The sequence below is a fragment of the Salvelinus namaycush genome, chromosome 37, assembly GCF_016432855.1.
Source record: "Salvelinus namaycush isolate Seneca chromosome 37, SaNama_1.0, whole genome shotgun sequence".
Taxonomy (NCBI): Eukaryota; Metazoa; Chordata; class Actinopteri; order Salmoniformes; family Salmonidae; genus Salvelinus; species Salvelinus namaycush.
The window spans coordinates 9,740,274-9,768,169 of record NC_052343.1 but is presented as its reverse complement, the minus strand read 5'-3'; the positions used below and the strand labels follow the sequence as shown (position 1 = coordinate 9,768,169).

The following is a 27,896-nucleotide window of genomic DNA, read 5'->3' as shown; positions in this document are numbered from 1 at the left end:
ACCCACTTGGTGAAAGATGAACAAGAGCAATGGTTTTGGATGAAAAATGCAAAGTGGAATGAAACCATGAAGGATTTCACTGGCACAATTGTAAACAGTAACATGAAGGCCCAAACCCCTGCCCCTGAATTTGCAGACAGAGTAAAGTACATTGGTTCTGTGAATTTTGGATGGGCCGCACAAAGCGACTGCAGCCTATTCATCAACAACCTGGAAAAGACTGACAGTGGGATCTACAAATTCAGATATATAGGAAAGAGTGGAAAATGGATGACTGAAGCAGGTCTGAATCTTACAGTTGAAGGCAAGTTCACCTTACAGATACATCTGGATATCAATTTCCAATAATAATCCAAATAATCACAGCTATTCGATTGACAGTGTGGTAATGTACAATATGGTGTTCTGTCTCTGTCTGATGTCTTGCCACTGTAGATGATCCGTGCCAGGTTAGAGTTCAGAAGTTGAAACCATCAACAGTTAAAGAGTCTGAGCCTGTGACCATTCGATGCTTCACGTCAAGGACATGTGGATCACACCCAGAGTTCACAGGGCTTGGTCAGACCGTAATGCCTGTTCACACCAACGAGGTTAACCGTAGAAGCAGTGCGGTTAGCTTTAATGCTAGCTGGCAGGATGATGGGAGGGTGCTCTCCTGTCAACCACAGGGGACCAAAGACCAGTGTGTGAGGAAGAGCATCGAGCTGACGGTTGAATGTGAGTTCATTACTGACTTTCTAGTTCAAACTGTGTTTATCGTATCGCGGAAGTTCAGCGTTACAGCATGATTGAAATTTAAAGGCAATGTTCCTGTGTTAGCAGAGACTGCATTCACGGTAAACGCGGCATATGTCGTCTCAAATCGGGAATTACCTTTAAATTGATATCCTACAATCTGTACCGCTTCAGCGACACAGATAGAGTAAAGCGCTTGATTAGCCTTATCATAACCATTCCATTCTTTTTGTTTCAACCATTTTTTATTACAAAGAAATTACCCTACTAATTTGATTTGATGTTTTGTGCTTCTTGTTTTCAGAGTTGAGCAATTTCTATGATCACTTGACTTTTTTTGTCTTCTCTTTAAAAGATGCCCCTAAGGAGACGAAGGCTGTTGTAGATGTGTCAAATGTCAAGGAAGGACAGACTGTCACCCTCACTTGTTCCAGCAGAGGGCACCCCAATGCTACCTACTCCTGGTTTAAAGACAGTCAAAAGACCAAATTCAGTGGAACAGAATTGTTGATCCGATCTATCACATCTACACAGGGCGGGAATTACTACTGCAAAGCTGTAAACCAACATGGGACCCACGACTCAAACGTTGTTACAATAAATGTTAAATGTGAGATATTCCCTATTTGTGTAGTCCAGATGTACATTTTGTATCATAGGGAAATGCAATCAAGGAAGAATTCATTTAAATAATGTTTTAGGCAGTCTCTGTCTCACATCCAGGCTTATATACATTGTGGAATTGACTTTTTAATACATAGACAATGAAGGCAGCCTACACAGATTTTATTCAATTGGAATACTCTCTCTTTCAGATGCTCCTGTCGGAGTGCACATTGAAACATATAAGGATCTCTCTACAATCAAAGAAGGAGATCAAATCAAATTAACTTGCATGGTGCAGCAAAGCAACCCTGAAGTGCGTTCATGGTCTTGGTTCAAAGACAACAACAAAATAACCAATGCTTTAAAGGAGTACACCTTCAGCAGTGTACAGCCAAAGGACAAAGGTCGTTACTCCTGTGAGGCGAGGAATGATGTTGGCAGTAGAAGGTCATCATCAATATATGAGATAACGGTTTCTTGTACGTCTTTTCCCATTTTACCATGTTCAAACACTGTACAGGGAACAACAATTATCAATTTAAATATATGCTGAATGTCAAATTCTTACATCCATCCCATATCAATATCAGGAACTACTCAGTAATATACACGGTGCTGAATAAATTAATAAACACTACCAGTCAAAAGTTTGGACAAACCTACTTATTCAAAGGTTTTTCTTTATTTTTACTATTTTCTACATTTTAGAATTATAGTGAAGACATCAAAACTATGAAATTACACATATGGAATCATGTAATAACCACAAAAGTGTTAAACAAATCAAAATATATTTTATATTTGAGATTCTTTAAAGTAGCCACCCTTTGCCTTGATGACAGCTTTGCTCACTCTTGGCATTCTCTCAACCAGTTTCATGAGGTAGTCACCTGGAATACATTTTAATTAACAGGTGTGCCTTGTTAAACGTTAATTTGTGGAATTTCTTTCCTTCTTAATGCGTTTGAGCCAATCAGTTGTGTTGTGACAAGGTAGGGTGGTAAAGAAGATAGCCCTATTTGGTAAAAGACCAGTCCATATTATGGCAAGAACAGCTCAAATAAGCAAAGAGAAACGACATTCCTTCAGGACATGAAGATCAGTCAATCCGGAACATTTCAAGAACTTTGAAAGTTTCTTAAAGTGCAGTCGCAAATACCGCTATGATGAAACTGGCTCTCATGAGGACCGCCACAGGAAAGTATGTCACCTCTGCTGCAGAGGATAAGTTAATTAGAGTTAACTGCACTTCACTTTGCAGCCCAAATAAATGCTTCACAGAGTTCAAGTACCAGACACATCTCAGCATCAACTGTTCAGAGGAGACTGTGTGAATCAGGCCTTCATCGTTGAATTGCAGCAAAGAAACCACTACTAAAGGACACCAATAAGAAGAAGAGACTTGCTTTGGCCAAGAAACACGAGCAATGGACATTTGACTGGTGGAAATTTGTCCTTTGGTCTGTGGTTCCCACCATGAAGCATGGAGTAGGAGGTGTGATGGTTTGGGGGTGCTTTGCTGGTGACACTCTCTGTGATTTATTTAGAATTCAAGGCACACTTAACCAGCATGGTTACCACAGCATTCTGCAGCGATACGGCATCCATCTGGTTTGCGCTTCGTGGGACTATTGTTTGTTTTTCAACAAGACAATGACCCAACACACCTCCAGGCTGTGTAAGGGCTATTTTACCAAGAAGGAGAGTGATGGAGGGCTGCATCAAATGACCTGGCCTCCACAATCTCCCAACCTCAACCCAATTGAGATGGTTTGGGATGAGTTGGACCACAGGAAAAGCAGCCAACAAGTGAACAGGATATTTTTATTTTAATGAGGCAAGTCAGTTGAGAACAAATTCTTATTTACAATGACCGCCTACCCCGGGAAAATCTTAACCACGCTTGACCAATTGTGCGCCTCCATAAAGGACTCCCAATCACAACCGGTTATGATACAGCCTGGAATCGAACCAGGGTCTGTAGTGACACCTCTAGCACTGAGATGCAGTGCCTTAGACCGCAGCACCACTCGGGGGCCCATATGTGGGAAGTCCTTCAAGACTTTCAACCAGGTGAAGCTGGTTGAGAGAATGCCAAGAGTGTGCAAGCTGTCATCAAGGCAAAGGGTGGCTACTTTGAAGAATCTAAAATATATTTTGATTTGTTTAATACTTTTTTGGTTACTACATGATTCCATATGTGTTAATTCATAGTTTTGATGTCTTCATTATTAGAAAATAGTAAAAAAATAAAGAAAAACCCTTGAATGAGTAGGTGTGTCCAAACTTTTGATTGATACTATATATATATATATATATATATATATATATATATATATATATATATATATATATATATGTATATATATTGTATCCGTTATCTTTTGCAGATGTTCCAAGAGGCACTCACATCACCCAAAGCGGAGGTTACCACGGCAACCAGGTGAAGGCAGGCTCTCAGCTATATCTCACCTGTGAGGCTGATGCCCATCCTGCCCCCGGTGTCTACACCTGGTACCATCGTAGTGGAGTATTACCACAGAGACTACGCTCCCTCACAGACCACACACAGGCCCTATCCTGGGTTAGGGTGGGCGTAACAGACGAGGGGTGTTACATGTGTAGGGCCACCAATGACATCGGCACGGGACAGAACAGCAGCATGTCATGCTTCAGTGTTCTATGTGAGTAGCTGTAAAATCTGTTCTTATTGTATAAATGCATCCAGATCTCATATCATAGCCTCCTCTTACTCGGTATCTGAGCACTGCTGAGCCCATTTCCCCTTTCAAAAAGAACAGCTAATAGATTAATAGATGTCATAGAAGATATTTTGGTTAGCTTATTCATGATGACGTTTTACACATGGCAGCCTCTGTGTTCATGTTTGTGTTCATATTTGAAATGTGTATGTTGTATCTACAGTCCTCTCTGACAAACATTTGAATAGGTACAATTCAAAATTTGAATAGATGTTTTTTTCAAAGCTCTCCTCCTCTCCACAGATGGCCCAACCAAACCAGTGCTTTCGATGGTGCGTACGGCCCAGGAGGGCCACCTGGTTAGTATCAACTGCACTGTGCAGAGTTTCCCAGACTCTCTGCTCACTCTGACATGGACTCCCCGTCCCTCTGTCTCACCTATGTCTAGCTCCCTTCTTCAAATGCAGCCTCAACCAGTTCTTGGGTTCCTCCAACATTCTACCAATGTTGTCTGGGGTTCTTTTAATGTTACATTCCTGCAAGGAGGGGTTTACACCTGTAGAGCTCAGAACTCTGAGGGGAAGAACAGCACAGAGGAGGAGCTGGAGATTACATGTGAGTACAATGCATCGTCACCATCATCACCATCATCATCCTTCTATTATTATGATGATGAAATAGTCAAACATATTTGATTTCCAAGAAAAACATTTTCCATGATGCTTTCTCTGCTATGACACCTACAGACAGCCCCAAAAATGTGATGGCCTCTGCTCACCCTGACACGGTCCTGACTGAAAACAGCCAGCTGGTTCTTACCTGCACGACTCGTTCCAACCCCCATGCCACCAACTACACCTGGATCCAGATCAGCGCAGGAGAGACCAGGATAGTGGGGCTGGTCCAGAAGTTGACGGTGATGTCCACAACCCCATCCCATAGTGGACTGTACAGGTGCACTGCCCAGAACCCCTTAGGAACTGGGAAATCCCAACAGGTTGACGTTAAAGTCAAGTGTGAGTACATATCTGTCGCTGCTTTATGACAACTACCCATAGAATATACACCCTATGTAGATCTGAGAGGAATGAATAGATGTTATTAATAAGGTGATAATTCCACCTGGCCTATCAGAGGGCAAGATGGAGGGAGATGAACCATACTGCTTACTGCAATCCTCTCAGATCTACATTTGGGATCAGAGTCATCCTTTCAAATGGGTTCAGGTCCTCTATAACTTTCTGGAATAAAGACTTAAGTTGTAATTTGTGTAGAGCTTGAACTTATATTCTTCTAATACTATAACTAAAGACAATTCAACATGAGGAAAATGCAAATGCATATTTCTATTCAAATGTATAAGAATCGTTTTCTTCCATTATCTTCATTCACAGATGCTCCAAAGCTCACAGAGGTCATTCACAACATGACCAATAGGTGGCAGAGTGATGGAGGGAGCCCTGTGGCACTGACCTGCCACAGTCACAGTTACCCCCCTGTCGACAGCTACAAGTGGTACAGGCTGGTCGAGGAAAGGGAGCATTTCATTATCAATCACCAGAACATCACTGTTCACCCAGACAAGCCCGGGACGTACTACTGTGTCGCCATCAATAGCATGGGGGGGAAAGAATCTGGAAGAGTCAAGCTGTTTCTCAACCGTGAGTGCATAGTGACTGACAGCCACTTTGGAAAATCAATAGAGTACAGAAGTGTGACTTATTCTGACTAACATTTTTACCTCAGTATTTCTATCTCACTTTTGATATTCATCTGATGCCTACACACAAAAAGAGGTTTTCGGCTATCCCCATAAGATAGCCCTTTTTGGTTCCAGATAGAACCCTTTTTGGTTCCAGGTAGAACCCTCTGTTGAAAAGGTTTCTACCTAGAACCAAATAGGGTTCTTCAAAGGCTTCTACGATGGGGACAGCCGAAGAACCCTTTAAGGTTCTAGATACAACCTTTCTTTCTAAGAGTGTTGCATATTTCATCCTCCCCCTGATATGCTACCTAAATGTATGAATCAATGATGATACAGGCCTTAAAAACCATCCTTCAAGATGCAAAATGTATTGTATGCATACAGTAAGAGAGTATGTAATAACACATAGGTGGCATTGGCATTTAAAGTCACAGTTCCACACAAAATGCCAAAGACTGTAGCTAGAGTCTGAATGTCTAATATTGATCCATTTCTCTTTATCGTTTCTCCTCCCTCTCTTCTCTCATCACAGGAAGTGTCTTCCATGTCCTTTCTCTCGTCCTTCCTTTCTGCTGTGTTCCGCTTCTTCTTTTACTCATCTTTCTGGTCTACAGGTGAGTCCTCCGTCAACACTCACTTCACTCCTCTTATTTAGAAAATACATATATTTCTTAAACATACGTATTGACTACAGTTAGCAATGACTGGAAACTCACCACAACACTGTTTGTGTGAAATATCCACTTTTTGTTTGGCGTTTTTCAGACACAAGAGAATCAAATCGATCCAGCAGGGGACATCAAATAAACTGCCATGTTGTGTTCACTTTGGTTTTCTGGTACTGTTGCATTTCACAAATACCGCATTATTCTCTTCTATTTATTCTGTATTTCATTTTGTGAAAACCCCTAGTTAATTGTACATGTGTGTGTGTGTGTCACCGTCAGGGCTGGCGTAATGGAACAAGTGAGAACCTGGTGAGTGAAGGGGGTGCAGCGGCATCAGACCCCCCGGGGAGCAGCAGAGATCAGCTGTGGCCAGACGGCCCGTACCACCCAGAGCCTCTGCCCCAACCGCAGCATCCCCATCCCAGCAGGACGTTGTGTCCAAACAGCACGTAAGAGCATCAGACATGGTCTCACACAGACAAGATCCCACTGTAGACAAACACACATAAGCACCCACGTTTGCATGCACACACACACACACACACACACACACACACACAGACACACACGTCTGGATGGGCAGACATACGGAAGTCTCAATGAGTCAATTTAGCAGGCCTCCCTCACTCACAATGGATCACCACTACTTTCTGTCTCAGTTTGAACATCTAAAGGAAGATATAGACCTGTGTCTACTTGTCAGAGTGATTCAATTAGTTTGTTTTTTCTTTAAAGGTCGACCTCTGACATATACACTGCATACAGTGTTCTGAAGGTACCAGGTGGAAAGCAGGTGAGAGAAATCGAACAATGTTGTTGAAGGGGTGAAATATGGACGAAAGAGGCCTTTATTTGCTGTGTATACTGTAACTCTACAGTTTACTCAATCAATGACTGTTACAATCATTCAGTATTCAGTACGTCAAGAATGACTGAGCGTAGTGGCAGGTAGCCTAGTAGTTAGAGCGTTGGGCCAGTAACCGAAAGGTTGCTAGATCAAAACCCCAGCTGACAAGGTAAAAATCAGTTTTTCTGACTGTGAGCAAAGCAGTTAATCCACTGTTCCTAGGCTGTCATTGTAAATAAAAATGTGTTCTTAACTAACTTGCCTAGTTAAATATAAACAAATAAGTAGCATATATATTGTACAGTTATGAATGAAGGGATGAATTAACTATTTCAATTCTTGACATTCTTTTTAATGCATTCCATCTCATTTATTCAGGGTCTTTCACCAAGCCATCCAATCAGAAACAAAGATGAACACACTGGACAAACGCAGGAACCTGAAGTCAACTATGCCTCGCTGCAATTCAGGGGCCAGGAGATGTAAGATTGTACATTTTTCTGAGAATGTGGGGAAGGCAGATGAAACCAGGATAGGTTCAAATTAAAACCCATCACATTGGCCTCCTGAGTAGGGCAGCGGTCTAAAGCACTGCATCGCAGTCACTATAGACCCGGGTTCGATCCCGGGCTGTGTTGCAGCAGGCTGGGACTGTGAGACCCATGAGGTGGCGCACAATTGGCCCAGCATTGTCCGGGTTAGGGCAGGGTTTGGCCGGCCGGGATGTCCTTGTCCCATCTAGCGACACCTTGTAACTGCTGGGCGCATGCATGCTGACTTCGGTCTCCAGGTGAACGTTGTTTCCTCTGACACATTGGTGTGGCTGGCTTCTGGGTTAAGTGAGCAGTGTGTCAAGAAGCAGTGTGGCTTGGAGGATGCATGGCTCTAAATCTTCGCCTCTCCCGAGTCCGTACGGTAGTTGCAGCAATTGGACAAGACTGTAACTACCAATTGGATATCACGAAAAACTGATAAAAAGTACCAAAAAATTATAATAATAAAAAACAAATCACTTCACATTGACAGTATGGTGTCCATTTTAGGGCACCCCCAGGCTCCAGCCTAACCCTTTGAGGCTGAGGGTGTCCTAAAATCAACACCAAACTACAGTACAATAGAGAGCATTCTTCAGTCATTCCAAAAGGTGAATGCATATGATGTGGGAAAACATACAAATGACCTCAAATACATCATAAATTGATATTATCCTACCATAATGTAGTAATGTATTGAAACCACTAATGTGAAAATGACTGTAGTAGTCGACCAACACGTACGTAGGGAAATAACCTGATGAGACAACAAATATGAGTCAAACGCATACAATGACACAACTTGTCTTCCAGGGGTAGCTTGGGTCCTAGAGACCAAGCGAGAGAGAGCGACGTCTATGCTAAGGTTGGCAAGCCAAAGCTGAAGGAAAAGGTCAGTCAACCGTAATAACAAATGTGTAAACCAAAACAATGGGCAACCACACACATTGGCCCTTATGCCATTGAAGTTACACTGTAACATTGATCACCAGAATGTCATTATTCAGCTTTACACTGTAACTGCATCTAAGATAGGCCTGCATATAATAATGAGTGATTTTAAAGGAAGCTAGTCAAATCCTGCTTCAATTTAATTATTTGTATGGTTACTCTGCAACTATGTAACACACATGATATCCGTTGAACTGAATATAAAGTTAAACTAAAAATTGTGAATGGAAACTTTGAAGTGACGTGTCATAATCACTTTGTTGCAAATCTACTAACAAACCAAAACTCCGCTGTTACTGAAACAGGATATTGAGGTAAGAGTACACAGAGATCCTGTAAATTATGTAATTCTATTTGTGGTGCATCTTACATCATAGAAAATGTGTAGTAGGAGAAATACTGATGGGAAAAAAGCAGAGGACATTTAGAAGGACGTTTGTAGAAGAGGACATTTAGAAGGACAGTCCAGCAGTAGCAGAAGGGGGTATCACAACCGCAAAGAAAATTGGAAAAGGACTTAAGGTGTTTTACTGGACCTTGATGTTAGCACTTGATAGTTTGGAAAAGGCAAATGAACTCGTACAGCTTTAAGATATTTGATAAGAATAATTTTGAAAAAAATATGACTGCCCAAGACAATTAATATTCTCCAGATTTATAAAATAGCAACATTCGAGCTGCTTCATTTGTATGAATCTCTTTCTATATTCAGACTAATAAGTGCAATGACTACGAGAACATTAAGGAAGTGTGTGTTTCGAAGCCCCCCATCGAGCCAAACATGGACAAGGAGACAGGGAGCAGTGAGGAGGACGTGGCGATCAGCTACTCTGAGGTCATGTTCAGAGCAAACCCAGGACACCAGACAGTCTGTAGTTCTGACCCTCGCCACCGCAGGGCAGGCCACAGCAGCAGCTCAGATGAAGAAGACTACACAACCCAGTACTCTGATGTTAAAATATAAGAGGAAGTTTCATTCATAGTCCAAAAAAAGTATTAAGGTTTGTTTGTAAATATTTGTATCACAACTACAGTACCAGTCAAAAGTTTGGACACACCTACTCATTTAATGGTTTTTCTTTATTTTTACTATTTTCTACATTGTAGAATAATAGTGAAGACATCAACATTCTGAAATAACAAATATGGAATCATGGAGTAACTAAAAAAGTGTTAAACAAATAAAAATGTATGTTATATTTGAGATTATTCAAAGTAGCCACCCTTTGCCTTGATGACAGTTTTGCACACTCTTGGCATTCTCTCAACCAGTTTCATGAGATAGTCACCTGGAATGCATTTCAATTAACAGGTGTGCTTTGTTAAAAGTTAATTTGTGGAATTTATTTCCTTCTTAATGCGTTTGAGCCAATCAGTTATGTTGTGACAAGGTAGGGGTGGTATACAGAAGATAGCCCTATTTGGTAAAATACCAAGTCCATATTATGTCAAGAACAGCTCAAATAAGCAAAAAGAAATGGCAGTCCATCATTAATTTAAGACATGAAGGTAATTTAATCTGGAACATTTCAAGAACTTTGAAAGTTTCTTCAAATGATGTCGCAAAAACCATCATGCACTATGATGAAACTGGCTCTCATGAGGACACGCCACAGGAAAGGAAGACCCAGAGTTACCTCTGCTGCAGAGGATAAGTTTATTAGAGTTAACTGCACATCACATTGCAGCCCAAATAAATGCCTCACAGAGTTCAAGTAACAGGCACATCTCAACATCAAGTGTTTAGAGGAGACTGCATGAATCAGGCCTTCATGGTCGAATTGCTGCAAAGAAACCACTACTAAAGGACACCAATAATAAGACGAGACTTGCTTGGGCCAAGAAACATGAGCAATGCACATTAGACCGGTGGATATCTATCCTTTGGTCTGATGAGTCCAAATTTGTGATTTTTGGTTCCAACTGTTGTCTTTGTGAGATGCAGAGTAGGTGAACGGATTATCTCCGCATGTGTGGTTACAATCCGTGACGCATGGGGGAGGTGGTGTTATGGTGTGGGAGTGCTTTGCTGGTGACACTGTCCCTGATTTATTTAGAATTCAAGGCACGCTTAACCAGCATGGCTACCACAGCATTCTGCAGCGATACACTGTCCCATCTGGTTTGTGCATAGTGGGACAATCATTTGTTTTTCAACATGTCAATGACCCGAAACACACCTCCAGGCTGTGTAAGAGCTATTTGACCAAGAAGGAGAGTGATGGAGTGCTGCATCAGATGACTCGGCCTCCACAATCACCCGACCTCAACCCAATTGAGATGGTTTGGGATGAGTTGGACCGGAGAGTGAAGAAAAAGCAGCCAACAAGAGCTCAGCATATGTGGGAACGCCTTCAAGACTGTTGGAAAAGCATTCCTCAGAATTCCAAGAGTGTACAAAGCTGTCATCAAGACAAAGGATGGTTACTTTGAAGAATATAAAATTTGTTCAACACTTTTTTGGTTACTACATGATTCCATATGTGTAATTTTATCATTTTGTTGTCTTCACTAATATTCAACAATGTAGAAAATAGTAAACATATAGAAAAACCTTGAATGAGTGTGTCCAAACTTTTGACTAGTGCTTTACATCTGGATTGTTAGCAATAAAAACACATTCAAGTACCGGTAGTTGCCTTAACTGTACTTTGAAATTACAAGTCAGTCAAGACCAAAATGGCAGAAAACAGAGTTTATTGACGTCATTCAAAGTGGGTTTGAACATCGTGTGGTACATCAATGCAATGTGTGCTTACTTGGCTGTCAAAACAGAAATGCTTCACTGTTTAGAAATGTCCCATATTACAGGATGTGCTATTGTGTAGATGCTATGCAACTAACACCATGTCTTCATATTTGTTTAACATTGCAATGTGCATCATTACTGACTTCTGACTTCACATAGTTACTGAATCATGCTGAAATTACTGACTGCTTGTAACCTGTATTCACCTGTATTCCGCTTTAAACATTGTAAATACATTTTCAATAAAAAAAGACAATAAAAACAATAATACAACATGTTGAAGTGATTCATAACCATCACACACATTTTGTAAGTCCATAAATACGCATTTTCTGTGTAACAATAAGTTACAAATTCATAGAAGAGTAACAACTCATTGCAAAACAAACAAATATTATACTATATTATATAATATTATTATGAAAATGTATGTAAGGAACAACACTAATCTATAAAAACACAGTTAAAAAGTCAGAATAAAAAAACATACACAGTGCCTAGTGAAAGTGTACACACCCCCTGCACAGTCTTCACATTTTGGTGCCTTCAATTTTTTTTTTTTAAGTATGACATTTGATTGTTTTCCTACTGATGTACACAACTTACTCTACATTTTAAAAGTGAAAGAAAAAATACAGAACATTTTCCAAATTAATAAATAAAAAAAATGAAACGGAGCTGTCTTAATTACGTATGTCTTTACACCCCAGAGGTAATACTTGGTGGAAGCACCTTTGGCAGTCATTAGAGCTGTGAATCATTTTGATTTAGATTCTACCAACTTTGAACACCTCATAGGGCAACATATACACACTGTTTTTGTCAAAATTGCTCAAGCCCAGTAAATTTGGTTGGGAGTCATTGATGGACAGCAATATTCAAACCTTGAAAATCAGCTTCTTGATTTGATTTTCATTGGATTTGACTACAGCGATACGGATTGAATCCAGCCCCTCGTCTCAAATTTTCATGCAGATTTAAGTCAGGACTGAGCCACACTGGACCATTCAGAAGCAGTCAACAGCTATTGGAAAGCCATTCTTGTGTGTCTTTGAGATTAAAATGTGTGCAATTGACTCGCTGAAAAATACACCTCTATCCCAGTGTTTGGTATTCAGAAGACTGAGGGTTTCTAACTGTTTATCTGGGCTTTGCTCCTTTCATATTTATTAGGATCCTGACAAACTCTCCAATCCCTGCCGAGGTCAAGCACACCAATAACACAATGTTTCCACCACAAACAGGAGGATCAACAACATTGCATTCACTCCACATTACTAGCCTGTATAGAAAAGTGAAAAGGAGGAAGTGTGTGTTAAAAAAAAATCACCTTCAAATCATCCATTCTGTTTGCAACAAGGCTGTTAAGTAATACTGCAAGACAACACGGCAAATACATTTTTCTGGCCTAAATTAAAAACCACAGGCCAAATCCAGAACTACACAACACAGAGTGAAACCCTCTGTATTTTCAAGTATTGTGGCTTGTGCTGACTTTAATCTGCTTGACAATTAGAGACAATGTTTGAATATTGCTGTCCACCAATGACTCCCAAACCAAATTTACTGAGCTTGAGCTATTTGGACAAAAACAATGGGTATGTGTTAGCCTAAGAGTTGTGCAAAGTTAGTAGAATCTTATTCAAAATGATTCACAGCTATAATGGCGGCCAAAGGTGCTTCCACCAAGTATTACCTCTAGGGTGTGAAGACATACGCAATCAAGACATCTTTGTTTTTTGTTTAATTAAATTGGAAAAAAAAGATATATAATTGTTCTTTCACTTTGAAAATGTGGAGTTGGTTGTGTAGATCAGCAGGACAAAATCTAATGTATTTCCTTATTGGATTTAATTTTAAGCCGAAATAGCCGAATCCACTAATTTGAAGGCGTGTCCACAGACTTTTGTATATATTGTATATATAGAGATGAAAATCCAACTGATGAACAGACACTGTAGAATAACTGGTGTTAAAAAAAAAGGTGGACATATTGGTTCTAGTTTGGAAGGTGACGAGGATGTCTCTGCAGTGCATTATGGGTGATTTTTCACAACCTTATCTGCATTTATCTGCTTCTACATCCGGCGCCGACAGAGATGGCCGCCTCGCTTCGCGTTCCTAGGAAACTATGCAGTATTTTGTTTTTTTACGTGTTATTTCTTACATTGGTACCCCAGGTAATCTTAGGTTTCATTACATACAGTCGGGAGGAACTACTGAATATAAGAGCAACGTCAACTCACTATCATTACGACCAGGAATATGACTCTCCCGAAGCGGATCCTGTGTTTTGCCTTCCACCCAATACAATGGATCTGATCCCAGCCGGTGACCCTAAACAACGACGCCGTAAAAGGGGCAAACGAAGCGGTCTTCTGGTCAGGCTCCGGAGAAGGGCACACCGCGCTCCACTCCCTAGCATACTACTCGCCAATGTCCAGTCTCTTGACAACAAGGTTGATGAAATCCGAGCAAGGGCAGCATTCCAGAGAGACATCAGAGACTGTAACGTTCTTTGCTTCACGGAAACATGGCTCACTCGAGAGACGCTAACGGAGTCGGTGAGGCCAGCTGGTTTCTTCACGCATCGCGCCAACAGAAAAAAACATCTTTCTGTTAAGAAGAGGGGCGGGGGGGTATGCCTTATGATTAACGAGACGTGGTGTGATCATAACAACATACAGGAACTCAAGTCATTCTGTTCACCTGACTTAGAATTCCTCACAATCAAATGTCGACCGCATTATCTACCAAGGGAATTCTCTTCGATTATAATCACAGCCGTATATATTCCCCCCCAAGCAGACACATCGATGGCCCTGAACGAACTTTATCTGACTCTATGTAAACTGGAAACTGGAAACCACACACCCTGAGGCTGCATTCATCGTAGCTGGGGATTTTAACAAGGCTAATCTGAAAACAAAACTCCCTAAATTCTATCAGCATATCGATTGTAATACCAGGGCTGGTAAAACCCTAGATCATTGTTATTCTAACTTCCGCGACGCATATAAGGCCCCCCCCCCCCGCCGCCCTCCTTTCGGAAAAGCTGACCACGACTCCATTTTGTTGCTTCCAGCCTACAAACAGAAACTAAAACAAGAAGTTCCCGCGCTCAGGTCTGTTCAACGCTGGTCCGACCAATCTGATTCCACGCTTCAAGACTGCTTCGATCACGTGGATTGGGATATGTTCCGCATTACGTCCAACAACAACATTGACAAATACGCTGATTCGGTGAGCGAATTCATTAGAAAGTGCATCAGTGACGTAATACTCACAGCAAAGATAAAAAAAATCCCAAACCAGAAACCGTGGATTGATGGCAGCATTCGCACGAAACTGAAAGCGCGAACCACTGCTTTTAACCAGGACAAGGTGACCGGAAACATGACCGAATACAAACAGTGTAGCTATTCCCTCCGCAAGGCAATCAAACAAGCTAAGTGCCAGTATAGAGACAAAGTAGAGTCGCAATTCAACAGCTCAGACACAAGAGGTATGTGGCAGGGTCTACAGTCAATCACGGATTACAAAAAGAAAACCAGCCCCGTCGCGGACCAGGATGTCTTGCTCCCAGACAAACTAAATCACTTTTTTGCTCGCTTTGAGGACAATACAGTGCCACTGACACGGCCCGCTACCAAAACCTGCGGGCTCTCCTTCACTGCAGCCGAGGTGAGTAAAACATTTAAACGTGTTAACCCTCGCAGGGCTGCAGGCCCAGACGGCATTCCCAGCCGCGTCCTCAGAGCATGTGCAGACCAGCTGGCTGGTGTGTTTACGGACATATTCAATCAATCCTTATCCCAGTCTGCTGTTCCCACATGCTTCAAGAGGGCCACCATTGTTCCTGTTCCCAAGAAAGCTAAGGTAACTGAGCTAAACGACTACCGCCCCATAGCACTCACTTCCGTCATCATGAAGTGCTTTGAGAGACTAGTCAAGGACCATATCACCTCCACCCCACCTGACACCCTAGACCCACTCCAATTTGCTTACCGACCCAATAGGTCCACAGACGACGCAATCGCAACCACACTGCACACTGCCCTAACCCATCTGGACAAGAGGAATACCTATGTGAGAATGCTGTTCATCGACTACAGCTCAGCATTTAACACCATAGTACCCTCCAAACTCGTCATCAAGCTCGAGACCCTGGGTCTCGACCCTGCCCTGTGCAACTGGGTACTGGACTTCCTGACGGGCCACCCCCAGGTGGTGAGGGTAGGTAACAACATCTCCACCCCGCTGATCCTCAACACTGGGGCCCCACAAGGGTCCGTTCTGAGCCCTCTCCTGTACTCCCTGTTCACCCACGACTGCGTGGCCATGCACGCCTCCAACTCAATCATCAAGTTTGCGGACGACACTACAGTGGTAGGCTTGATTACCAACAACGACGAGACGGCCTACAGCGAGGAGGTGAGGGCCCTCGGAGTGTGGTGTCAGGAAATAACCTCACACTCAACGTCAACAAAACAAAGGAGATGATTGTGGACTTCAGGAAACAGCAGAGGGAGCACCCCCCTATCCACATTGACGGGACAGTAGTGGAGAGGGTAATAAGTTTTAAGTTCCTCGGCGTACACATCACGGACAAACTGAATTGGTCCACCCACACAGACAGCGTTGTGAAGAAGGCGCAGCAGCGCCTCTTCAACCTCAGGAGGCTGAAGAAATTTGGCTTGTCACCAAAAGCACTCACAAACTTCTACAGATGCACAATCGAGAGTATCCTGTCGGGCTGTATCACCGCCTGGTACGGCAACTGCTCCGCCCACAACCGTAAGGCTCTCCAGAGGGTAGTGAGGTCTGCACAACGCATCACCGGGGGCAAACTACCTGCCCTCCAGGACACCTACACCACCCGATGTCACAGGAAGGCCATAAAGATCATCAAGGACAACAACCACCCAAGCCACTGCCTGTTCACCTTGCTATCATCCAGAAGGCGAGGTCAGTACAGATGCATCAAAGCAGGGACCGAGAGACTGAAAAACAGCTTCTATCTCAAGGCCATCAGACTGTTAAACAGCCACCATTAACATTTAGTGGCTGCTGCCAACATACTGACTCAACTCCAGCCACTTTAATAATGGGAATTGATGGAAATTTATGTAAAAATATATCACTAGCCACTTTAAACAATGCCACTTAATATAATGTTTACATACCCTACATTACTCATCTCATATGTATATACTGTACTCTATATCATCTACTGCATCTTGCCATCTTTATGTAATACATGTATCACTAGCCACTTTAAACTATGCCACTTCATGTTTATATACCCTACATTACTCATCTCATATGTATATACTGTACTCTATACCATCTACTGCATCTTGCCTATGCCGTTCTGTACCATCACTCATTCATATATCTTTATGTACATATTCTTTATCCCTTTACACTTGTGTGTATAAGGTAGTAGTTGTGGAATTGTTAGGTTAGATTACTCGTTGGTTATTACTGTATTGTCGGAACTAGAAGCACAAGCATTTCGCTACACTCGCATTAACATCTGCTAACCATGTGTATGTGACAAACAAAATTTGATTTTATTTGATTTTATTTTGATTTAAGCTTTCCTCCCTCTATACAGCAGCTTACTGTGCACTCTCCTACTCTTCCTCCTATCTAACTCAGGTTATCCATAATTTGCTTCAGATATGACCTGACCACGACATATGTTCCCATACATTTCCTCCTCTTCACCATTAGAGGAATCTTTCGGCTCAGAAAGCAGTGTCACCTCATCCACAGCGGTTTCTGTTGTGTTGTGCTGCTCAGATTCTCCCAGTGGGGCCTCTGGAGACTCCTGGACACTGAGGGCAGAATTAGTCACGCCCTGTAGCTCAGGCAGCGCAGAATCCTTTGCAACTTCTTCTTCCCCGTCACTCTCGTGCCCTGCCTGGGATTCTTCCAAGACTTTAGCTCCATGGTCTTCAGCGTGATCCCCCTGCTCCAGAGCAGGATTGGCCTCCTTCTTCTCAGCCCCTCCCTCGATACTACCTGTGGAGTGCAGGCGGATCACTGCGTACTCTGTGGTTTTGGAGGCGACTCCCCTGATCTCTCCCTCCCCCTCCCCCCGCTCGGCCACCTTGGCCTGGAGTTTGGATAAGTTCAAGTTGACGTAGTGGAGGAGGTCTGTGTCGTCAATTTCCCTGTCCACTGTCCTGTTGGGCCAGAGGGCCTCGTCCAGCATGGCTTTATTGGCATAGACATTGTCCTCCTCCTGAAAGAGGGTCTGAGGGGTAAGCATCACATTAGAGGAGTTTATATGTTTATTGGCCAAGTTTTTTTATGTGGACTCCTATTAGCTGTAACTTCCTGGTGTCCACACAAAACAATGCAAAACAATCATATGAGCAAGTCAACCACTGGATAGGAAAGGGCTAGTTGTTAGCTTGTTGTTTAACATGAGATCCAGACAATATGGTTGCAAAAGACTTGATTACAGTAATGTACCACCGCAGCCTAAACTGACTTGAGTTCCTCTTCATGCACACGGTTGATTTTTGCATTTTCACAGCCAAGCTACCTCTTATCTTTCACTGCAACAAAAATACCAGTGCTGAAATGTGTGCGCCATCTAGGATGTGTAATAGGGTGTTCATGCACGCTCTTCTGTGAGATATGTATATCAACGCCTTTCCACATTGTTAGACTGTAAGCACATACACATGTGCAATGTCGGAATGTCAGTGTAGTTACTTACCTCATCAGTCACTATGAACTCTGCTGTGTCCTTCTGTCTTTTGTTTGGTGACTGCCTGGCTCTCCTATGCCTGAGAGCAAAACAACAGAGATGTTAAGATAATGCCGTCAAATACCAGTCCAGCCCCTGTGTCAGTCACTTACTTGCAGATGAGAAGCAGAGGGATGCATAGGAGCATCATCACTCCTGCCCCCACACCAGCCCCGATCAACAGAGAGAGAAGATGGAAACCTGTGCAATCACAACATAGCGCAAACAAATGAGGTGTAAAACAAGCGCCACAATTCCTTCTTTGTACTAAAAATCCTTCTTATTTGGCAATGTGAGAGCTTGGGACTATAAGGTTCTTGTTTCAAAAAGATGATTCTGAGATAATTGGCTTTAAAGTTCCGAACCGTCATTGTTTTGAATTGTGTCAGACATTTTTATTTTGTATTCTTTTGAACATGAATAGAGGTATTTTTTACTATATACGTAGAGAACATTAAACAGAACAAGGCTATGTCAATAATTACATTTTGACAAAAACAAAGATAAACCTTATTGTTCCAAGCTCTTGAATGGTTAGTGGGACCGGGGAACTGTTAGGAACTAATTTTGGTGTAGAGCAGGACAAATGTCTCCTACCTGTACCTTCATATGTTTTCATTGATGTTAAGTCAAATGAGAAGCTGTCAAAAACATCAAAGTTGGAGCTGAGGCAGACCAGACTGGGTATTTCCTCTTCCTGTGATTGGTGGATGGTGAGGGAGCTCCTCAAGCCTGCTCGGCCTATTGGTTCCTCCCTGATGATGGTGTTTGTGGAGTAATTGACAGACTCTCCAGCCAGTTGCCACACCAGTGTGGGAGCAGGGTTTCCATAGCTATCACAGAAACATCTGATCTGAGATGTATCTGAAATCCTGATGCAGTGAGAGGTGTTCAGGATCTCTGAAGCAACTACAGCGAACAGACAGGGAGGACACGATTATTCTTAATAGTTCATTCAGATTAATGAGTGATTGTGATTCATAATCAGTAGAATAAATACTATACAGTACATACATGTTACATTGATACTGATGGCTTCAGAGGTCTGCAGTCCATGGACATTCTGAGCCTCACAGTTGTACTGTTCATTTGAAAGCCTGGTCACATTGAAGATGTTGAGGTCCTTATCAGACCCGACAATGTCCTTCTCACTTCCCTCAACTCTGTACCAGGTGTAGTTCTTCACTGCTGGGTTGGCATTGCTGCTGCAAGTCAGAGTCACAGAGCTGCCCTCTACCACTGAACCAGAGGGACTGACTGACACTGAGGTGTTCTTGGGAGAGTCTGAGGGAGAGTGCACAGAAAGTTGTCAAATTCTATAGAAATAATTAACTTACCATACATGAATCAAACTTACCATGCATGAATCAACTTACAAAGAACAGCGACTGTCAGATAAGTTTTGGATGATTTATCACTCTTGCCAGCTTGTCGTTTGTACAGCGCAGTGCAGGAGATCTTCTCTCCATGGTGGACATGTGAAGCGGTAAAGTTCAGGAGAGAAGTTATGACTCGATTCGGAGTCTCCTGCAAATCCTCCACACTGTCACTCAATGTGGGGGTCCATGTCAGAGTTGGAGGGAGTGAGGGACAGGGGGCTGCAGCAGAGCAGATCAAATTCACTGTGGTCCCCTCCATCACATTTACTGTTTCTGGACTTAGAGTGGGTTTGGATGGATTTTCTGAGGGAGTAAAAAAAATAACTTTTATAACACGAGAAGTGCATTAAATACAGCCAGTTCAAACCTGCAACTTAAATGAACACACCACACACAACACAAAACAAATATATTCTAATGATACTCTACCTTTTACAAAAATTGTGACACGTTCTGGAAAACTATATCTCAGACCATTGTAACATTCAATTCTGAATGAAAAGTAGTCATTGAAAGAAGATAAGTCATTCAGGATTGTGGTGCATTCCTTCTGCTGCAAGTTCCCAGTTAGATTCCCTTGAATGGTGTTAAAGCCTGTTCCTGTGAGACCAGAATCAAACACGTTTCCTCCTGTCCATCCTTTCCTCCATATTCCTTTACATGAAGTTGTGAGGAACGACTCAAATCCAGATCGCAGTGTAAATGAACAGGGAATGGCCACACAAGATCCACGCAGAGCCTTTATATTCTGAGGCATCAGAGCTGCAAAGTCTAGGCACAGAAAACCTGAAATAACACAACAAACTATTGGACTGGGTGTTAGGTCATTTTCAACTTCACTAGGGTGTTGTTTTTTCCTACAAACCGTAAAAGAATATGTTGGCTAGTTATTTAGCGATGTGCAGAATAATCTGGCTAGCATTTTGGGGGGGTGTAGCAATGCTAGTAGACATGGATTGTATGAACTATCCTTTTAAAGGCCCAGCGCAAACGTTTTTATCTCAATATCAAATTATTTCTGGGTAACAATAAAGCAATTTTTATTTATTTATTTCTCAAGCAAGAATTGTGCTAGGACTGTCTGGGAGTGGGGAAGGGCACATAATGGTGCATTAACCACAGTGTGGCTCAATCCACCTGAGCAGAGAAGGGATATGTAACCTTAAAACTAAGTTATTGGCAGAGAGGTTTGAAACGCTCTTTGTATTTGTCTATTAACTTTACCCCCCTGGTGATGTCACTAGGCAAGACAAAACTCCACCCATGGACAACCTGCTGATTAGAAGGTCCTGTATTTCAACCAGCCACTCTCGGGAAATAACACCGATCACATTATTACAGCGTTAGTTTCATCAGCTGTTGTATAAATATGATTCTAAACACAGGAAAAACTGAGTGTTGACTGCGCTGTGCTGTTAATAAGGATCAGAACACTAATCATGTTTCCATCCACAGTTTATATGCGAGTAAAGTCATACCGTATAACAACAAAAAATCATGATGGCAGTAGCTAGGTTTACATCCAATCGGCGACAGATTTTCATGTGAATATTCTAAAATCCGATAAAGAAAAAATTTGCATTTTCCCACCAGTGTTGTGTTTCCACCAAATAGACTTGTTGTGGATAGAAATCAGTGCATGATGACATAGTGCACACAAAATGTACATTTTTGCTTTTGCTAAATTTTTATGTACCAAATCAAAATCTAAAGTTCATAGTGTTTCCATCGCATTTTCAACTCATATTTTCTTTATGCAGATTTTTTAATATTCACTTGAAAATCTGTCGTCAATTGGATGGGAACCGAGCTACAGATAACCTATCAAACGTAAATGGTAAAGTACAATGGGAGATGCAAGAAAGCAGTTCATCAGACCCAGCGTTTCCCACAGCGACCCACCTTGCAGCAGACCACCAATGAGGATGAGTCTTTCAGCTCCTGTGATGTGCATGATTCTCTGTATCAGAAAGGGTCAGATGAGCTCACCTGATATGAAACACTGTCTGGACAGACAGACAGACATACACGTTCAGTACAGAGGCAGCAGACACACTTCATTACATTGTCTTCATATTTTAAAACATAAAACCAACAGTGAAAATAACTTTTAATTAAAGTTAAACACATCAAAATGTTGACATTTTAGTTTTGATTTGTCATTAATGGAATGATTCACACAGATTTTGATTGTAGGGAACTGAAACAACATTGACCCTATTCTCCACAAGACAGTGTGAGTTTTCTTGCTTTTTATTGGACATGTTGGCTACATTACAAACATTTGTATCATAATGAGATTTGAATCATAGTAACATGAACATATTTCTCACATAAATATAGAATAAAAAATACATTATTTCATTATACCCTGAAGCCAATGAAGCTGTGTTGATTCTGAGTAAGTATAAATACCTAAATTGAGCATAATAAAGTCAAACAGGTTCATATTTTGGGTGTAGATTCATTTCCATTGAAAATACTGACCAATACAAATTAATGATGTGTAAAGAGCTGTGAGCTGATTAGGTTGATATTTGTGCAAATGTAGATGCAGCCTACACCTGACCCACTAAAGAAAATGTAGATGTAGCCTACACCTGACCCACTAAAGAAAATGTAGATGTAGCCTACACCTGACCCACTAAAGAAAATGTAGATGTAGCCTACACCTGACCCACTAAAGAAAATGTAGATGTAGCCTACACCTGACCCACTAAAGAAAATGTAGATGTAGCCTACACCTGACCCACTAAAGAAAATGTAGATGTAGCCTACACCTAACCCACTAAAGAAAATGTAGATGTAGCCTACACCTGACCCACTAAAGAAAATGTAGATGTAGCCTACACCTGACCCACTAAAGAAAATGTAGATGTAGCCTACACCTGACCCACTAAAGAAAATGTATATGTAGCCTACACCTGACCCACTAAAGAAAATGTAGATGTAGCCTACACCTGACCCACTAAAGAAAATGTAGCCTAGTTGAACTTGACAATATCTACAATCGATTTTAAATAGATGCTATCAATATCTGAAATGTGTTCCCAAATCCAACTCATCCCAAAATATCAACACGTGGGGACACATGTACATAAACTTTAAAATGCTTCTCCACATTACAAAATTGGGACAGTCACATGAATTACCATAACAGAAATAGTACAAACAGAAATAGTGTCTTTGACCTCTTACCAGTATTCACGCAATGGTCATCTGTTCAAATCCAATGCACAATTCAGGCTTTATAAATGACACCTGAAGTGCTGTCTGTTGTCTAGCTGCCTGTCACTGCAGACATTCAGAAGAAGTGGCACTGCTGTTTGCGAAACACAGAATTTTCCTTCATTGAATAAGTGTCAACCCACAAGCGCTAGCCTTCATCTGTAGTATCAAATGATTTTCAGATTTTCTTTTTAATCACATTTACTAGTGAAATATATCAAGCTTCACAAGGAAGGCAACATCCTCTGATTCCAGATGAAATACATGCAGACAATTAACCCAGTGACCTGTAAATTACACAGAAACCCCTTACAATATTTCTCTTTATTTCTCTTTTTATTTTTAATTTTAATTTTAAAGGAATACAGCCAACTGAAATTCATACAGAGATTTAAATCCACAAATGTAATGATATAGTTTCAAGTCTATTTTTACAGCGAGTTCCAGTTTAATGGGGCAATAACTGCTCAAAACATCGATGGCTGAAGGAAATGACACGTTTGATATGTTGCATAACTTGTGACTTTCCATAGTTACTACTCAATGGGCTACCATTCAAAGAAGAAGTAAAAGCAAACTTTATGTGGATATCATAAACGTACAATTCAAAGGGCTTGGAAAGAGAGAAATTACATGAAGAAATTAATAAAAGTATCTTTGATGATGAATTTATGTAAATGTTACTCTACACAATATATTAACCCTTCAGTGTTGAGGAGATAATATACATACATATATATACATAAACATATATATATACAGTACCAGTCAAAAGTTTGGACACACCTACTCATTCATGGGTTTTTCTTTATTAATACTATTTTCTACAATGTAGAATAATAGTGAAGACATCAAAACTATGAAATAACACATGGAATCATGTCGTAACCAAACAAAGTGTTAAACAAATTAAAATACATGGCCATGAAATGCAGTTTCCAAGAACATGATTGTCATTGAATAATAGCCATTTAGCTGGCAGGTGTCTTCACTGACATGATCAATCTCTCCCTGACCCAGTCTGTAATACCTACAAGAACACCAAGGTAACCTGTCTAAATGACTATCTGTCACCAGAATTATGTTCTCCATGTTCATAAACCCAATTCAATTAACTACTCAGCCTGAAACCCAGAATTTGTAGGAAACTGGTTGAAATGAATCAGACGGAGGCCCAGCTACAATAGTCAGAAAATGTATTTACGAGAGCGTGCTGCTCTATGGTACAAAACAATTCATTTTATACTGGCTTCTCACGCACACACATTCACACAAACATACGCACACACATTCACACTAACATACGCACACACATTCACACAATGTCCTGCTACCCAGCCGACAAGATTAGGGGATTCCGGGAGACTTACTCCCCATCCTCCCTCAAGATAGGGAGACGCTGGAAAGTACTCTCAGTGGCCCCAGCCAAGGTCGGCACTGAATCTTGCTCAGACAGTCTGGCTGTTATTCAAATAAGGTTTATAGACATATTGTACAGACTATGGTCATACATAATTCTAATCAATTTCATTCTCATACGATTAGACGGCTTCAGGGTCGACTATTCTAGTCATTCATATAAATTCCATCAACACTATCACTCTGTAGCACTCACATTTGTAGCCATGAATTGCTTTCAAAGGCTGGTCATGGCTCACATCAACACCGTCATCCCAGACACCATGGACACACTCCAATTCGCATACTGCATTAACAGATTTTTGCACGGGGGCATTGTCATACTGAAGCAGGAAAAGGCCTTCCCCAAACTGTTGCCACAAAGTTGAACAGAATCGTCTAGATTGTCGTTGTATGCTGCAGCTTTACAATTTCCCTTCAATGCAACTAAGAGGCCTAGCCCGAACCATGATAAACAGCCCCAGACCATTATTCCTCCTCCACCAAACTTTACAGTTGGCACTATGCATTGGGTCATTTAGCATTCTCCTGGCATATGCTAAACCCAGATTCGTCCGTTGGACTGCCAGATGATGAAGCTTGATTCATCACTCCAGAGAATGCGTTTCCACGCCGAGCTTTACACCACTTCAGTCAACGCTTGGCATTGCGCATGGTGATATTAGAATTGTGTGCTGCTGCTCAGCCATGGAAACCCGACAAACAGTTATTGTGCTCACGTTGCTTCCAGAGGTAGTTTGGAACTTGGTAGTGAGTGTTGCAACCAAGGACAAATGTTTTTTACACGCTACGTGCTTCAGCACTCTGCGGTCCCGTTCTGTGAGCTTGTGTGGCCTACCACCTTGTGGCTGAGACGTTTTTGCTCCTAGATGTTTCCACTTCACAAAATAACAGCACTTACAGTTGACCAGGGCGAGTTAGAACAGAAGTCGCGCAGGGAGGGTAAAGCAAAGGGGAGGGTCACGTGAAAATGTTTATTTGTTATAGTTTTTAATGACATCCCGTCTCCCCCAATACTTTTTTTTACAGTCCCTTACTGTTATGTGTGCATACATGTTAGATACGGTTTGTCCCGGGAACCAAACCCACTATCCTGGTGCCATGCTGTACCAACTGAGCTGCATAGGACCACAAGTGAAGAACTATCTAGCACAATTAACCAATTACTCATCATCATCCTAATCATCATCAAGAAATGAGTAGATGTGATATGATTACAAAATGAATATACAAATGTGCAATAAAATCTGAAATACAGATGAACTGAAAGAGACATAAAGGGTGGAAATGGATGGTAAAACCAAAGTATTTGGAGATGACAAAGTGAAAAGCTTGATTTAAGCTTGTTATTTACATGCATCTGATAGATTAAAACGATTCTGATGAGGTCTATTACCACGTTCCCTGTATTCACGTCTCTCAGGTAGAGCCGAAACCGTGAATCCAAAGTTACGCTCATGGTGTTACTGCCGCTGTCCCCTCTGCAGTGTTCACATATCACTACTACTGGTCTCTCTCTGTGCTCCTCTGCTGCCACATTTTCATCTGACACACACACACATGCACAAACGCACACACTTACACACACACACACACACGTTATATGGTCAAATAAATATTCCTTATTTACACATTTCCAAAAGTGTGAAAACTATAGTGATTTTATGTATGACAATGATCACAAATACTAGCCTAAAGAGTGCTCTCACCTGTATGACTCATAAGTAGAGGTCACTTTGGAGATGGCATATGAATAATCTGCTGCCTGGCCCTTTGTTGCAATAAGTGCCTCACATAATACAATATTTAGAGCATAATGAAATCAAGAACATAAAGATTGTTTAACAATATTAAAATGGTTATTTCTAGGTAATTACAATAAGTTACCTATTACTGTCACTAAAACATGTACAAACAATTACCAGAAACAACCAATTATTACCATGTCATTTCTAGGTAATTCCAAAGTATTTCTGTACTGTAATCTACAGTGCTACCGACATACCTTCAGTCCTCTGGATAATCTGCTAGTATATGAAACACATATATATCTTTATATACACATTTAAAAAGATTTCCATGAAATACAAGGTCTTAGGTAAGTACGTAATTTAATTTGACTTGGTATGTTTGTAGACTCTGAAGACTACACTTAGAATCCACAGGACAATGACCACCCCACATATTATGGATGGAACTGATGAATATGACAGGGAGATGTTTAAGTTACTTTGTTAGCTACCAAATCCACAGACTCCGTAACTGATTTATACAGAGAATAGGATAATCGTTAAATGGTGATGGGGCGTAATATGCCATTCATATTACACCACATGCTAGGCTAGCTAATGCTATAGCAGCCCATTGGATTCCATGAGAATGTGACCTTTAGCATTGTGGTGAGTAGCTACCGGAAGTGTTGTCGAATCCAAATGGGTTGCTTTACTATTCCTAAATGAAGTGACAAGAAACGAAGCACTCTTTCTCCACCTTATTGATCATTTCTCCAACGTATTAATAAACCAGCTGCATAAACATGTGAACACAGTAACTAGGCTCAACCACCAGAAATAAAAAAAAAACACAGAACTGTTGAAAATAGTAATCATGTACCTTTAACATCGATATTGATGCTTTCAGAAAATACAGACGGAAGACTGTTGTCTTATTCAAGGTTGAGGTAATATTGGGATAGGTAGGAACGGGGATAAGGGATGTTCAGGATAGTGGTGCAGTCCTTCTCAAGCAAGTCCCCAGCACAATCTTTAACACTGCCTCTAACACTGTATTCCCGAAACCTCTAGTCCATGTTCCTTTACATGGACAAGTGAGGAATGACTAACATGTAGACTCCAGTGTAAATCTACATGGAATGAGCACACAAGATCCACTCAGAGCCTCTATAATTGGAGGCATCAACACTGCCACCTTTTGGTTTTGGCACAGAGCATCTGAAATAAACAGTTTAGACTGAAGAATGGATAGCAAAAAACACAGAAACAATATCTTTCGAAATACAATGCTCTGTTATTTTTTTGCACATGAACGATTTAAAAGAGCTAAAGTGAAATCATAAGAAAGAATGCTTATGGTTTGTATCTAGAACTCAGTAAAACAGTAAGCCAAGTATGAAAGAAAAACTAGATATTTAGTCACCACAAACTACGAGACAGTGGATTATGTAGTCAGACGGAACAGAGAAAATAGGCATTTAATGTCATAGATTTAGCCGGTAGTAATTTGTAATTTAGCCGGTAGTAATTTTATACCCGTTGTATAAAATGTTTTGTACAATCAGTGTACAGTATAATAAAGTTTATACAACTGGTGTTTTTAATCCTGAATGTTGATTGGTTAAAAGTGCATTCCAGCTAGGGTTTTTTTCCACAAATTCCCACCAGATAAATCTATGACGTTAAAATGCCTATTTACTTTGTTCCATCTGACTGCGCAATCCACTGTCTCGTCAGCTCATCCAGGCAAGTTATAAACTTGATCTCCACTATAAAAAACATCTAGACATTGTCTAACATTGTTTTTGAGACTAACATTTAGTTTTCAACAGCAGAGATTTGTATAAACCTTGCTGTCTGTCTCTGACATTTGCA

At 41.2% G+C, this 27,896-nt stretch overlaps 2 protein-coding genes across 2 annotated transcripts; one reads left to right on the top strand and one right to left on the bottom strand.

Moving 5' to 3' along the window:
• Positions 1 to 441: 441 nt before the first annotated feature.
• si:dkey-24p1.1 (uncharacterized protein LOC556718 homolog) lies at positions 442 to 9,807 on the top strand. Its single transcript, XM_038976987.1, has 14 exons — positions 442 to 717; positions 1,091 to 1,345; positions 1,551 to 1,820; positions 3,732 to 4,025; positions 4,347 to 4,658; positions 4,790 to 5,059; positions 5,438 to 5,704; positions 6,281 to 6,362; positions 6,514 to 6,586; positions 6,696 to 6,865; positions 7,152 to 7,209; positions 7,642 to 7,745; positions 8,610 to 8,688; positions 9,460 to 9,807. Exons 1-14 carry the CDS (start codon positions 570 to 572, stop codon positions 9,709 to 9,711), a joined length of 2,634 nt encoding a protein of 877 aa, XP_038832915.1. The 5' UTR covers positions 442 to 569; the 3' UTR covers positions 9,712 to 9,807.
• Positions 9,808 to 17,066: 7,259 nt separating this feature from the next.
• Positions 17,067 to 21,626, bottom strand: LOC120031433 (myelin-associated glycoprotein-like). Its single transcript, XM_038977183.1, has 8 exons — positions 21,544 to 21,626; positions 20,071 to 20,427; positions 19,639 to 19,944; positions 19,277 to 19,546; positions 18,860 to 19,171; positions 18,376 to 18,463; positions 18,233 to 18,302; positions 17,067 to 17,761 (listed from the first exon to the last, which is right to left on the bottom strand). The coding sequence occupies exons 1-8, from the start codon at positions 21,593 to 21,595 to the stop codon at positions 17,162 to 17,164; spliced, it is 2,055 nt and encodes a 684-aa protein (XP_038833111.1). The 5' UTR covers positions 21,596 to 21,626; the 3' UTR covers positions 17,067 to 17,161.
• Positions 21,627 to 27,896: the final 6,270 nt, after the last annotated feature.

What these genes read in the sequence shown, in the direction of transcription:
- si:dkey-24p1.1 (XM_038976987.1), top strand. Translation starts at nt 570, where the DNA reads ATGCCTGTTCACACCAACGAGGTTAACCGTAGAAGCAGTGCGGTTAGC. An exon ending in ATATGAGATAACGGTTTCTT is followed by an intron (nt 1,821 to 3,731) that starts GTACGTCTTTTC and finishes TATCTTTTGCAG; the next exon opens with ATGTTCCAAGAGGCACTCAC. An exon ending in GTCATGCTTCAGTGTTCTAT is followed by an intron (nt 4,026 to 4,346) that starts GTGAGTAGCTGT and finishes TCCTCTCCACAG; the next exon opens with ATGGCCCAACCAAACCAGTG.
- LOC120031433 (XM_038977183.1), bottom strand. Translation starts at nt 21,595, where the DNA reads ATGCACATCACAGGAGCTGAAAGACTCATCCTCATTGGTGGTCTGCTG. An exon ending in TCTGACAGTCGCTGTTCTTT is followed by an intron (nt 19,547 to 19,638) that starts GTAAGTTGATTC and finishes ACTCTCCCTCAG; the next exon opens with ACTCTCCCAAGAACACCTCA. An exon ending in CCTCTGCTTCTCATCTGCAA is followed by an intron (nt 18,303 to 18,375) that starts GTAAGTGACTGA and finishes TTTTGCTCTCAG; the next exon opens with GCATAGGAGAGCCAGGCAGT.